Source organism: Neodiprion fabricii, chromosome 5 (genome assembly GCF_021155785.1).
Source record: "Neodiprion fabricii isolate iyNeoFabr1 chromosome 5, iyNeoFabr1.1, whole genome shotgun sequence".
Classification (NCBI taxonomy): Eukaryota; Metazoa; Arthropoda; class Insecta; order Hymenoptera; family Diprionidae; genus Neodiprion; species Neodiprion fabricii.
In genome coordinates, this window is record NC_060243.1 from 29,964,183 (window position 1) to 29,978,009 (window position 13,827).

General features: G+C 39.8%; 2 protein-coding genes across 5 annotated transcripts in view; both read right to left on the reverse strand.

Annotated features, from left to right (window-relative positions):
- Positions 1 to 1,013: 1,013 nt before the first annotated feature.
- On the reverse strand, positions 1,014 to 8,672 carry LOC124183880 (carboxylesterase 5A-like). Its single transcript, XM_046573015.1, has 4 exons — positions 8,039 to 8,672; positions 7,058 to 7,334; positions 4,575 to 4,684; positions 1,014 to 2,889 (listed from the first exon to the last, which is right to left on the reverse strand). The coding sequence occupies exons 1-4, from the start codon at positions 8,198 to 8,200 to the stop codon at positions 1,522 to 1,524; spliced, it is 1,917 nt and encodes a 638-aa protein (XP_046428971.1). The 5' UTR covers positions 8,201 to 8,672; the 3' UTR covers positions 1,014 to 1,521.
- A 359-nt stretch (positions 8,673 to 9,031) lies between these two features.
- LOC124183881 overlaps positions 9,032 to 13,827 on the reverse strand; it is a 37,198-nt gene continuing 32,402 nt past the window's right edge. For all 4 annotated transcript variants that reach the window (XM_046573018.1, XM_046573019.1, XM_046573020.1 and 1 more), the window contains exons 8-14: positions 13,604 to 13,759; positions 13,352 to 13,419; positions 13,189 to 13,269; positions 12,889 to 13,050; positions 12,620 to 12,817; positions 12,046 to 12,150; positions 9,032 to 11,948 (exon numbers count right to left, since the gene is read on the reverse strand). In XM_046573018.1, coding sequence (XP_046428974.1) covers positions 11,806 to 11,948; positions 12,046 to 12,150; positions 12,620 to 12,817; positions 12,889 to 13,050; positions 13,189 to 13,269; positions 13,352 to 13,419; positions 13,604 to 13,759 — 913 coding nt within the window. In that variant the 3' untranslated portion in view covers positions 9,032 to 11,805. The remainder of the gene's footprint in view (positions 11,949 to 12,045; positions 12,151 to 12,619; positions 12,818 to 12,888; positions 13,051 to 13,188; positions 13,270 to 13,351; positions 13,420 to 13,603; positions 13,760 to 13,827) is intronic.

Below are 13,827 nucleotides of genomic sequence, written 5' to 3' on the forward strand. Positions count from 1 at the left end.
CGGGGTGGGACTCTAAGCTTCGAAACCGATTAAAAATAGGAAGATGAGGAAGATGACGAAAAAGGAGAAGAGCAAGACATTCGAAGAAAATAGTGTTTTCTCAAGCACTGATCACAGGGAGGAGTGGAGAAGAGGGAGCGACAGAGAGGGTTATTGTATATACGTTGGTCCGGGGTGGCTCGTGTCAAAGGTGCGGCTGTAGGCGTACAACGGCGATGTCTTACCCTGTGACTTCGGTTATCACTGTAGGAGTTTTGCATAAAAATTATTAATTAATAATATTATATATTTAGGAGAAGAAAAAAAATAATAAACAAATAAGGAGATGATGATAATGATGGTGATGACGAAGATGATGATGGCGATGATGATGATGATGATGATGATAATGATTATTATGCTGAAGAAAGAAAAAAAAAACATGTTTTGGGTGTACGCCGGTGTTGGCCAAGCCCTCATGCACCATCGCTCGACGTACATCTCTCTTATATAATATAATAGTAATTATACATAGACAGTACATACATTATTATTAATGATTATTATTATTATTATTATATTATCAAAGCATCAAAATATTCATAAGTTATCAACCGTTTGTTTCTCGAAATCGATTTATGATTTTTTTTTCTTTCTCTTTTTAAAATTTTTTTTTCTATATCCGTATTGAAGCCAATAATAAAAAAAATTCAATAAATGTTAAACGTTGGTTTAATCGTTCGCAACCTCTTACAGATGGTTGGATCCTTTCCTTACTACGATAGATATTAGATTGCTGAATATCGATTGTCAAGTTGAAGAGATAAACATAGATTTAAGCGTAATTCAAGCTTTCAACTAACTGCTCGTTCAGTCAAACTCTTAACTACATGGATCGACCATTTTGACGATAACTTCTCCTAGGTGTATTCTATAATTTTAGAACTCTTTTTTTCATAACATTCGTATATGTAAAGTTAGCTGACTTGTAAGAAAGATTATAGGAGAAATCAATTTCAAATGATCCACGTCTATTATAGAACGATGTGTGAAAAGATTTATTTTCAGTTTTATGAAATTGCCAATCAACATATTGTGTAAGTGTACCAGTGACGGAAACTTTTTCGATCTTTCCTTTCGGACATCCGAAAAGCGACAGTGGAATTTCGAATATCCTCATTGGCATGACTAAGAGAGTGTATTATTAATTAATTATTGCAACTCTGCACTCTGGCTTATTACCAAAGCGGCAACAATACGTTGCGAAAAAAAAAAGAAAGCCATCAGGCATTTTCGAAGGTTCTATCGCAACGTTTCGCATATTATGCAATTTCTTTATACTTCGCAATATTGCCAATTATACGTATGAAAAGACAGAACGACGATAGTTAAATTTGATTTGAATGTTAATTTGAGTGATAATATCGCATCTATTAATCATCCGACATTGACCATTTTCAGTTTAGTATTACAATGGCGCCTAAATCAGACTTAGCAATGTTGCAGAGACAATACAATAGTTGTTTTCGACTATCCTACTCGTCAGAACAATCCGAACCTCCTGACGAACACCGGCTCCGGAACGATACTCTGCAGCACCGCGGTGAAAAAGACAATGTGGAAATTCGACGAAGCGGATGTGAGAGACTGGGCGGCTGATGTGTTGTTACAGTCACAGGATCTCGCCTCCTCGAGAACAATGGGATAATACTCGTTCCAAAACGCGAGCGCTTTGTAATCGACGGCATTGTGATCGCTCATGTTGATGGTCCTGTCGATCAGTAGAATTCCGGGATTCTCCTCGGTGTAAGGTTCCCACTTCACGCCCATGCTCGCCTGCGAAGGGTTCGCGGTCTTTACGAAGTTCGAAAAGAGCGTCATCATAACGTCGGCCATCTTCTTGTCGGCGGGGTTCCACTGCACGGAGCTTGCGGCGTGAGGAAGGCCCCAGACGAACTGGAGTTCGAACATGTGAGGGACTCCGGCCCAGTCGGGAACACCCTCCGTGGACATAGCCGTCCGCGGCCGATAATCGAACCGATAAACGAAGGCCGATTTCTGCCGCGAGACTTTTCCCGCAAGAAGAGTGAGACCAGCGGCGTAGTTCTTCTCGGTCTGAAGGTCGAGGTATCGGTCCCTCAGCACCATTTCGTCCTTGGTCGGCGGGTAGGGTTTGTAGTAGAAGAGCACCGACTTCACCAGCATATCGGAGTCCACCTCGCAGGTGGTGTTGTCCTCGAACTTCTTCGCCGCGGCGGTTATCTCGCTGTCTATCAGCGCCTCGAACTTATCCGAACTCAACGCCCCGTCAGCGTTTTCGTCCCGCCCGTTGCCGATAGACTCGATGTAGGCCAGGGCCTGCTCGTTGTTCGAATAGCCGACGAGCAGAGGAACCGCGTTGAAGTTGCCCATCTCCAGGGTGACCAGCGGGTCCTCTGGCAGGAACGGCTCCGTCGTGTTGTTCGTTTCGTAGTCGACGATCGGTCCCCACGTCTCTATGTGGGAGGATTCCTGCACCAGGATCTCTGCTCTAACGTTACGGAGACACTTGATGAGGTCCGTTGTCGGGTGACGATTGCACCCGAACTTTTCCGCTATCTGGTCTACCACCGACGTCTCCGTCTTCGGCGATCCGACAGACCCGATAGCGTCTCCGCTCATCGCTATTGCCTTGGAGAATTTTCCTCGACTCAATGGACTCAGTATGTGAAGACCCACGCTTATCGCTCCCGAACTGTGACCGTATATCGCCACGTTGTCCGGCTGACCGGAAAAGTACTGGATGTTTTTCTGCACCCAGTCCAACGCCGCTATCTGGTCCAGCATTCCGTAGTTACCAGGAGCCTCCGCGTCCGTCGATGTGAAAAATCCAAGGATGTTCAGCCGGTACGCAACCGTCACGATCAGCATCTGAGTACGTAAAAGTCACGGTCAGTTGGGATCGCATATATGATAGAAGAAATAAAAATAGTCGGGGGAAGTTTACTTGGAAAACAAATGTATGACATCGTATCTTATTGTGTGATCCTCGTTGATTCCCAGAGTATCGAGTGATTGCTATTTGACTTGTAAGGATTTCATAACGTTCCTATCAGAAATCGTAACGGCTTGGAAGGGGTCACAAGAATCATTGTAGATCACCTAAAACACTGAGGAATCATTTGAAATCAATGGAAATCATTCGGTTAACTAGAAACGAACGAAAGCACCCAATAAGATGGAAATCAATCGGAAAAACTCGTAATCAGTGTTGATAAATTGAAACCATTAATCATAAAACTTACAAAGATTTCCATCATTTTCAACACTTTCACGTAATTTTAAGTGAATTCGAGTGATGCTAAACAATTTCCGTTTTCCCTGTTTATTCCTCGTGATTTGGAAGAACATTTAAGTCGTTATGAGTTCCTATGATTGACAATACGATGTCCAACTACTGTTAAATTTAGGAAATCCTTGACACAAAAGGACGCATAATTAATGTTCTTAGACAACATGAGAACCTTGGCGATTATTAACAGATTTAGGTTGTGCAAAAACTAATCAATTTGCAACTTATTACTCTGGTGAAAACCTGCGAAACACAATTTTAGCTTCCGTCCAATACATAAAGTAACCCTAGGACTATTTTCAGTATTCAAATCCATCGCAAATTCGCATAAATTTCCTATCCTCCACGCGAATATCACGTCAGTTGGTCCGTTGCGCTTCGATTCATTGATCTAACATCATTCTAAAAATATCTTTACCGCAGCTGACATACATACAGATATAGAGGTTAAATGAATTCGTTTTATAGTCACACGACAAAACAGCAAATTTATTGCACGAGAGATTGCGTTCAGGAATAATTCTGCTCAACGAAAATTTGCCGAATAATATCAGTGTGACTATCTCTGAATTCTAACCGATCACGCTTGGTTAAAAATTCACGGTCAAGGTCCTGATCCGAGATTTCAGGTCCTGGCATGTATAAATGTATTAAAAGTTGGTGTAACGGTGACCACGCAATTACGCAACTATTATCACATACCTGCCTCTAACTGTTCCGTATTTTCGACCCCCGATCCCCTGCGATAAGTCAAATTCCAAGTCATATCTTGAACCTTACACCGTGGGCATATTTACCAGCACAGAAAGTATTGTTGATTACTCGATCTTTATCAGGCCGTAAAAAAAAAAATTAAGCCAAATCCCAGAATCGAGTTATATATTTTCACGCGACGTGTATTGTACCTGCAGTAACTCCTGCAGCACTTTTCCCAGTCCAGCTTATTTCAGGTACTGAATTGAGAAAACAAAAGTTATAAGACCTGTAGAATACGTTCGAACTTTCATTCGCATTCTATTTTCAAGCCCGAGGTCCACCTCGGACGAATTCGTGCATGTAAACCGTGACATACGTTATCACGCGCAAGACTCGGGGTCGTTATGCATGTCTCCTAAACACGCGAAACATCCAGATTTAATGACAGTAATCTCATACACGACTATCAATAGCATGCTATGAATCGATTTCGACGAGAGTCCTGCGACCCTTTCAAGGCCGTTCCGAACCTTCCGAATCGCAGTATCACGCTGAGTCCAAAGCTTACCTTCTGTTTGATCGAGAAGACTGTGGCGTCCCAAATGGCTGGAGTCCCAGTGTTGAAATCTCCGCCGTGAAACCAGACCATCACCGGCCAGCCCTCGCTCGGTGGATTGCCTGAAAGAAATTGAGCTGGTCAGTATGACGCGAAAACACCAGGCACGCGATACGTCCAAGAATACTGACTCCAAATTTGAAGTGAATCGGTCGAGCCGTTCTCGAGATATTCATGGCTCCGCAAAACGAGCCGCGAAATGGTGAACGTTATTCTAAATGACAATGCTTCCTACCGATTGATTCTAGTAAAAAAATACTTGAGTGAATCTCGATCTATACACACCCTTAAAACATGGTTAAACCCTTACAATTGAACCAGTACAAATTGCTTCGCTGTCCGCACAATGGCGCTAATTCAAACACAACACCGTTGAAAAGTAACCATTTTCATATAATTCTGTTTGATTGGCGTAAACATACGAGCTCTGGTAAGAGTTTGCCGAGTTTTTCACTCCTTGCAGTACTTGTACTATAAAAAATATTGTTGGAAGGAAAATCGAGCCTGCGGTTGGATTGCGGTAATATCACGAATCTCGCGACGGCGATCCATTGGCCCAGTCGCATTTTCGAGGGTTTAAAACCCGCGTCCAAGGTCCGTCGTGATGTGTACCTACACGAAGGGAGCGAAAAATCCAGCTAGAAATGGCGATGGAATGATTTCAGGGGTGGAGGAGAGGGCTTCGTGACTATTACCACCGTATCATGGCATCTGCGAGGAGGGCGAACGGATTGCGTGTCCAAAGCACCGTAACGCTGCAACACAACCATCCCTTCTTCTTCACCAACACTTTAAAACCGTATACTTTATTCCCTTATCGATCCAGGACCGTTAAGCTTATGTCCAAATGGCAATTCTTTCTTTGTCGTTGTTCCCGTCAACCCAGTTGCTGTTTGACTGTAAGGGTGCCCCAGTCCGGACTAACTGCTCATGGGTGCATAAGTGTGCCAAACTTCGAGTACAGTGCAGCAACTCTGGTTAGTTTGGTGCCCAGAGTCGATTTGTCGCAGGCGTCGAAACGGATTTTCGAAATACGCAGGTGATTGGCCAGCGACGGTCCGAGAGATTCTAATCGGTATATAATTTTTATTTATTTATTTATTTTTCCCCACCTTCGACAAAGAAAATGTCAGCGTTGCGTTCTTGTCGTACGTTATAATGTGAGTATCGTGGCTTTGGCTAGTTTTGTGTACCCGGGGTTGTTTATCGCAACGATTACTATCGTCATCTTCAAGGAAACTGAAAGCCCATTAACCGAGGCGATATTATATGCCCTTGGAAAGTTTTCTCGTTATATACAGGCACCTTCATGCAGGAGTCGTAAAGAAGTAAATCGTGGATTTGATTTAAGGGTTGCATGTAAGTCAGATGTATAAAGTTGACGGGCTGACTACCCTGCCGGAAATTTCATCACGTATAATCGACATGATCTGGTTAAAGAAGTAGACAAATTACTTGGCTCGTTTTCACACCGATACTGAAATTTACTTATCACAAAGGCTTCGGGGCTTGGCCATTGACCGACTGATTGTTCGCATCCGGAATCGATAATCTCAGTTATAGGCGAAACAAATCCACACTTCGGTATTCCGATCGGTTCGAATTCGCTTCTAGTTTTTCACAGTTTCGCTCGTTGAAAACATTGTAATATTCGACACTCATCCGGCTGTACGTATTTCTAAAATTTCATCCCCGTTTACTTAATGTGTTTAAATCCTTCCGTAAGGGTCTGCGAATATTATATAACAGAGGCCCTTGTGAATAAATTTTGTAACACCGATGGATTTTAATTTTAGTCAACTCTTGAGGCTTGTAAGGTCTTTGTCACGTTGAACTTTAACTTCGCGTTGCTGCGGAAAGAACTTTCTGCAGTAATATCGCGTGTCGTTGGGTGGTAAAAATTGTAAACGAGAAAAACCAATTTCAGTTGGCACAAGGCTCTGTCTCAATTTTTCTATTTTTTTCTTTTTATTCAATATGATTCATTCCTGCATTTTTCTACACCCGTACTTTTCACAATAAAATGATAGGCAGAGGTTAAATTCTTCATTCTATTTTTGTATCGGAACTACTCTACATCCAAGTCTCACTTAAATTTCATTTGATAAAATTAAGTCGAGTTGCTGTTTGCCTTTAATTACAGAACACCGTTTGTTAATCCGCAATTCTAAATCAGGATCTAATTTGTCACCTTAGCAATTCAAATGCCAAGGCACCCCCAAGTTAAACTACTTGTGACGTTCATTTTTTTCCGCCGCTGCAATCTTCCGCCGGATATTTCCATCGCACCGTTATCACGGCGAACTTACCATATCATCACGGTGATTAAAAAATTCCGCGCAATTTTTTTTACCGTCATTCTCAGCGCTACTCTGAAGCGATACATATCTCGATGGCCGAATAACTTAAATGAGGAAAAGTTTATCAGAGCTCACCATCAGGCACGAAGACATTGAGGTAAAGACAATCCTCGCTGACTCCTGGATCATCGGCATCATTGATGGCCAGAAGTCTGAGGTAAGTCCGTTCATGGAGCTTTTGTCCACCCTCTACTTGCTGACAGGACGGAGCGTAGGTGGTGGCTTCTTTAATCCCGGACCAGGATGGAAGCGGGTTTGTATCAGGCGCAGCAAATCGAAGCTGACGAATCGGAGGCTTTGCATATGGTATTCCAAGGTACGCGAAAACCTTCTGCGTCCGCATCCACGTCATCTAATAACAAATTCAATCACCAAAAGCTAGAGTAACAGAATTTGGTGAACAGTGATTCTAATCGCTCAATGTACCCTCTGATCATATGCGAAATAGGAAATGACGTGTTGTGTCACGAGTACCAAAAAGTTTCGATAAAAATGTTACAGCTACTCTTTCAGAGTCCGGTGATTATAGGGTTGTTGCCGACACGGATCACGTGACTATGAACAATTGCCCTCCCCTCACACCTTGAGAAAATATTTATTGTTCAGAAATAATGATACGGCTTTGTCTGAAAATAATTTATGTGCCGTGAAGAGATCATATTCGACTCAAAGAAATGGCAGTTTACTGTAAATACTGAATTTTACTTTTCGTACATAAGCACCCGAGTCAAATGAATGAATTCTTCGCAATGGTTGACAAACTAAATACAAAATCTTAAACACTTGAATGCATGTTTAGTTTATACGTTCGATGAATTCCGGAAAATTTTTTTTATTTGAAATTTTGCATGCGAGTATATTAATAATTGCCATAGGTACAAATTGGCAGGATGTCTAAAATACCTGCATAGCATTATTGACTCTGCGCTTTGCAGGACGTGTTTAACATGTGCGGTGGAACGAAAGATTCAGTCGCATCTTTTATAATGCACGATGATTTAGGCGTTGTAATAGGATTGGTGCTTAATAAGAAGCCAGTGCATATTAAAACCTCACCTCCTTTCCGACCAGACTACCCTGAAGGGGTATCTTGATCGTTGGTGGTTCCCTACCGACGCCTTGCCGAGCATGAGTTCTCTGGGAATCGACGTTGGGAATCCCATTACAGAACAAAGCCAGCAAGGATAAAGTGAAGGCGAATCTCGTGCTGTTCTTCATCGTGTTTAACCACCGACTGACGACTTGCTGCGACCGAGGAGGGCTTTCCGATGGTGCAAGGTAGCTTGCCAAGCGAGATCGCGTGACTGGGTTCGTCTCGAAGTAAACTCCATTCGTAAGGACCTGCGCTCTAGACTCTCCTCGTATTCGCGTCTTGGGCTTCTATAATATTTTATTTATCACAACGTAATTATTATTATTATCATCACCATCGCTGTGCTGTTAGGTTTCCGGCTGCAGCTGCATGGTCTTCTTTTTCATCGATAACAGTTTAACAATAATGCCTTATGGTCGCGAAGAGGAAGATACAGAAAGATTTCCGTTCAGTATTCCATATCGACTCTCTCAAGAACCGAATCCTGACAATCTCGACAATCCATAATCAACTTTTTTCGTTTCATTATACAACGTCTTTGCATTGTCAGGACAATTAAGCCATTAATGGACGTGAAAAGAATGGCACAAAATAATCATCCAAAGCTTTGCTCTGACAGACCTGTTTTCTGAATGGTCTCTTAACGCCGTTCGCGTCTTCGGAAGATATCTCTTCTCCTTATCTGTGCGTTGGCCCATTAGAGGTGACCTTGAACAGTGCCGAGAGTTAATTCTGTGCAGTTCACATTCTCCTAAATTATGATTACCTTGCGTCAAGCTCGTACACAATGCGCACATTACCCACTGACAAGATCTACGACATTACTTAATGTCTCTTTGGAGTAATTACCTTGAGTGCTCTCCACTGTGAACCGGCTGCAATTCGACTCCTAAATCTAGCACGTCTTCGTACCCTCATAGATCCTAGAATGCGATAACGCCGCAACTAGACCTCGGGGTCAGGCTCGTTCTAGGCTCAACATCATCACCTACTTTCAGCCAGCTTGAACTATAAACGGTGCATGATAAATAATACTCGACTAATTTCTGCTGTGATCGCCGCACCGAATCCGAAGTTTACGCATCGATACATTTGTTGCAAAATTCAGTTTTTTCACACTAGGAAATTGAGAAAGGTGGTACGAGTTTTTGCTAAATATATTTTTCGAATAATTTGGCGAATAGAAATATTCGTTCGCACGTTTGTGTTAAAAAATGTATTTGGCAAACATAGTTATAGATTATAGGAAATAATTTCTTTTCGTTAGAAGGTATATCGGTATTATGATTTATAAAAAGAAAACGTATGCTAAATAAGTACGTCCGACACACGTGGTCTCGTTCAATCGCTTAGACTAATTAATAGTATATTGTACACCAAGGGAGCGAAACGGTCACTCCTGTGGTAAACTCGATTTCCACTGTGCGCGAATGCCGATTTTGCTTCCTGTAGCGAGGAATAACGCTTCATCGATCACGCTGGTGCGATCGAGGTTAAGATTTATGACGTCCGATGGCGTTATTTTTTAAGCGATCTCTTGCGCAGCCCATCTCTTAGAACCAATCGCGTCCCGCTGCCAGTGAAAGCCATCTTGGATTTTCGACCAATCGCATTCGAGATCATTTAGCGATTTCCAAGATGGCTTCCATTGGGCTAACAGCTGACCACTGAAATATGGTCTGCGCAGACCGAAACAAAAATGCGTCCGTCGGAGGAACACACCTTTGTCTACTTTTTCACATGCTATGCTCCCGCATTACAGGGAGCGAAATCGGCCTTTCCGCGCATGTATGGAAAAGACATACGTATATGTATTTCTTATTGCTTTTTTCGTATCCTGTCTTTTTGTCTTTTGTACAAAAATATTTTACATCACTGTTGCACGAAACACAACGTGCTTAAAATTATTGTTAGCACGCAAGTTTGAGGAAGAAATTTAAGGAAAGTGAACTCACTTCGTTACAATAATATTAGCTTACAGTCGGTATGAAGTAGTGAATTAATATAGAATAAAGTTTCGAATGAGATAAAAGAAAAATTGATTGAATGTCTTAATAATTGGATAAAATAAATTACAATAAACATTAGCCGTGCACAAGAACCTTGGTATTGAGGCACAAATTAAAAATGTAATCTGATCTACAATCTTAAAAACCAATCAAATATATGCCATGTTAAGTACTCACTCGAACCTCTATTGTTTAAATTGACAAAAACACAAGGTAATTGCTCCAAAAATACGAGGATCGATTGATTGGGGTTCGGTGGAATTTGTGTGGAAAAATATTTTCAAAATACGAACTTTGAATTAAGACTCATGATAATAGTAAAAAAAAATGTTAAAAAATATTTTCCGATTGATCGACGAACCTCAATTTTTACATCTCTCAGTAACCTGAGGTACTTCGTTTCAAGTTCTTACATAAATGCTTACTAATAAATAATCATAAAAAGTGGATTACAATAAACTATATTTACATTTGATTTTTAGCGTGGTAGTTCCGTGAGATTTGAGTCAATCGTTAAAATTTATTGTAAACTGTGGACTGAATTTTTTTCTCTTTTTTGTAATAAGCTTCGTGCAACTGAATTACAAAGAAAATATGGAAATCTTCCTTTTTTTGATTTACTTATATCCAACCGAAAAGCAAAAAGCAAACAATTAACTCAAGGCTCGATCTACCGCCGCATCATGATGTTTTGCCTTCTGGCAAACTGTACATTGATCTTAACATGTATACGATAATTGTAAACTCTCTGAACTAAATATGATAAAAATTGCAATTATACGTATACTAAATTTTTTTTCACTGAAGCCATTAGTCACGCATTGTTCGCACATTTCTAAGGCACGTGTTTATGTATATATAATTTTAAGTTTATATAAGAAAAAAAAAAAAATTTCCACACAGCTTGATATGCCACGTTCAAAAATATTTCAGTGCGACATACGTACATGCAGTTGTAAAAACATGCAGAAACGGCTTTTGGAACGGTCTCAGTCTAAAATTGCTTTAAAAAATTATACAACCAAAGAAATATTCGAAAGAAATGTGCCGAAAAAATTGAAATTAAAATCGAAATCAAAATACTTGCGAGAGATACACAATGAAAAGCTAGTCACAGTTTGGAAGTGTCCAAAGGACCTGGATAAGATGGAATAAATAAAAAAAACAAAAAAAATGCAATACAGCATTCAAATTTTATCCAACCAAGGTGAAGCTTTCGAATTAATCACTTTCGCGAGAGTCATTATCAATGTTTGTCATTTTAACGTCAGATAAAATACATATTATGTGAAAAGTTAACAAGATTCAGTTAAAATTTGGCCGGGCGTTGCCAAATACTTGTTATTTTTTTTTCTTTTTTTTTTCGTGAAATGTTCACAATGCAAACTTCCCATCGTAAATTCAGTCGTTATATGTATATTGTGTATATATGTATAATATTTAAAACACTCGTTGAGATATTCAGATTACGAATACACGTATATCATATATATATATATGATATAACTACGTCTAATATATTATTCTAGTATTTTTTTATTCTACACTTTCTACACAAAATTTTTTACCCTCGTCCTTGTTTTTTTTTTCTTTCCTATTTTTTTTTTTTATCTTGAAAAAAAGGCGACAGATCTAAACATTGTCCAGTCTTAGAGTATATTTATCGCAATTAAAATATCGCTTGTCGCGTTATATTTATATCTCCGTTATAAAACAATTCTTCAACGCTCCGACTTCGAGTAATACATATTTAAGTAAATTAACCCCAAAAGGATAATTAGGAACATAGTGTGGTGATTATTTGCGGTTTTCCCGATACATCTGGATCCAGCCGTGATTGTTGAAATTTGGTTGATCGTATTATCTGTAGGGTAAAAGACACGAAAAAAAATTGGTAAGCAGAGAAAATTTTAGTCACATTTTTCAGCGCGCGAATAGTTACTCGTACTTTGACGTCTTACCTCCAACGTTTGATCGAGGTGTGGAAGTAATCCGCATTACTGGATCGTGCGGAATTGGTTTAAGCGGCGTGGGTGCGGGACTCGGAGAGTTGCCATAACATTGTCCTGGAATAGCGATCAAAAGTGACAACCTTTTATTTCTAAGTCTTATTTACAGTTAAACCTCGTTTATCCAAGATAACGTGAGGAGGAGGTACCTCGGATAAGCGAAACCTCGGATAACACGGAAGAAATAAAAAATTTGAAAATTTCAATCATTATTTACGTATTTGAAATGGTAAAATGAAATTTAATCACAGAAGTATATAAAAGTGAAAATCTAACGAACGTAGATTAATCTTTGGGGTAGAAAGCATTGTTACTACATATAAGCAACAAAGTAAAAGCTCTATCCGTATTATCCGAGCATAACGCGGAGACTCGGTTGAGCGAAGGCCGGAAGAACGAGGTTTTACTGTAGTTCGTTATATTGTGAACAAAGCGAACTAAGAAAAGAAAGCGCAGAAGCCTTCGATTCTTATAATTTGTTTTTTTTTTCTCCATGGGTAATGTAATCATTGTCCCATGTTCCTACCTTTTTTGTACAAACGCATTCCCTGCGTTTTGGGATCGATATTTCTTATACAATGATCCCCAGCTTCTTTGATGTAGATTTCCTCGTCGTTAACTATCAGTCCAACGAAGCATTCGTTTGTACTAGTGTCGTTTCTCTTCGTGTACGTATACATAACGCCATTTTCTTCCCACTGTCCAAGACACAAATAACTGCGTTCTGAAAATTTAGAAACGATAAGATAAAAAAAGCAAATATATTAACAACGATGAAATTAAATTCTTACGCACCCTCGTATAATTCACCGGTACTACAATCACTGACTTTGTAATACATGATTTCTCGCGTGTTGCAATTACTGCTTAACTCTGCGCACATTCCAGGAAGATCGGTTATAACTCCCGTATACTGGCCCGTAATTGGGCAAGGAGATTCGACCACGCGTTCTATTCCTTAAACAAAAATTGTTCCACATCTCAGATGAATGGGGCAATAAAAATTACATGGATGAGTCCAAATTTTTTTTTTCTTCTATTTTCTCTTTCGATCATCATTATTGAATAATCAGTTAATTTTATTTGTCTACTCACTGGATTGTGTCATCCAAACGGGTTTGTCGAGATTCGGATCGTCGCAGAGGTAACTTTTGTAAGTAAGACTCGTTGCCGTACCTGTAGAGAATAGAAATTTCGATAAGAAAAGGATTGTCATTTATTATATTTACTATTATTATTTCATGTTTTTTACTCTCACCTGTGGTGAATTCCAGAACGTTTTCACTACGTTGTTTCATCATCAAACACACGTAACCCTCCATCTCACTGTAAAAGAATGAGAATACAGTTCCTGATTTGTAATTTTAGAACGACTAACTTTTCATTCAATGAAATGATAGTTCTTAGGATCAAGGAAACGATATATTACCGATATAGGGAATTTTTACTTTTTATACATTTTTTTCCGTGCTCATGGATAATAGAAAATTATCAAAATTATTATAATTACCATTGGTCCTTCGAATAGACGACATAACGTCCGCTTTGATCGTTCGAATCGACAGTTACGAAAGTGTAACTTTTATATCCATTTGTATCCGTAAACGTCATCGTGCCGTTTACGATCAACGATTGTTCCCACTCGCCGTGCGACCATTTCGGGAATCTTAAAACCAAGAATGAAAAATTTGACTTTACCCGAGTTCATTTTTTCAAATATAGTTAGAAAATAAG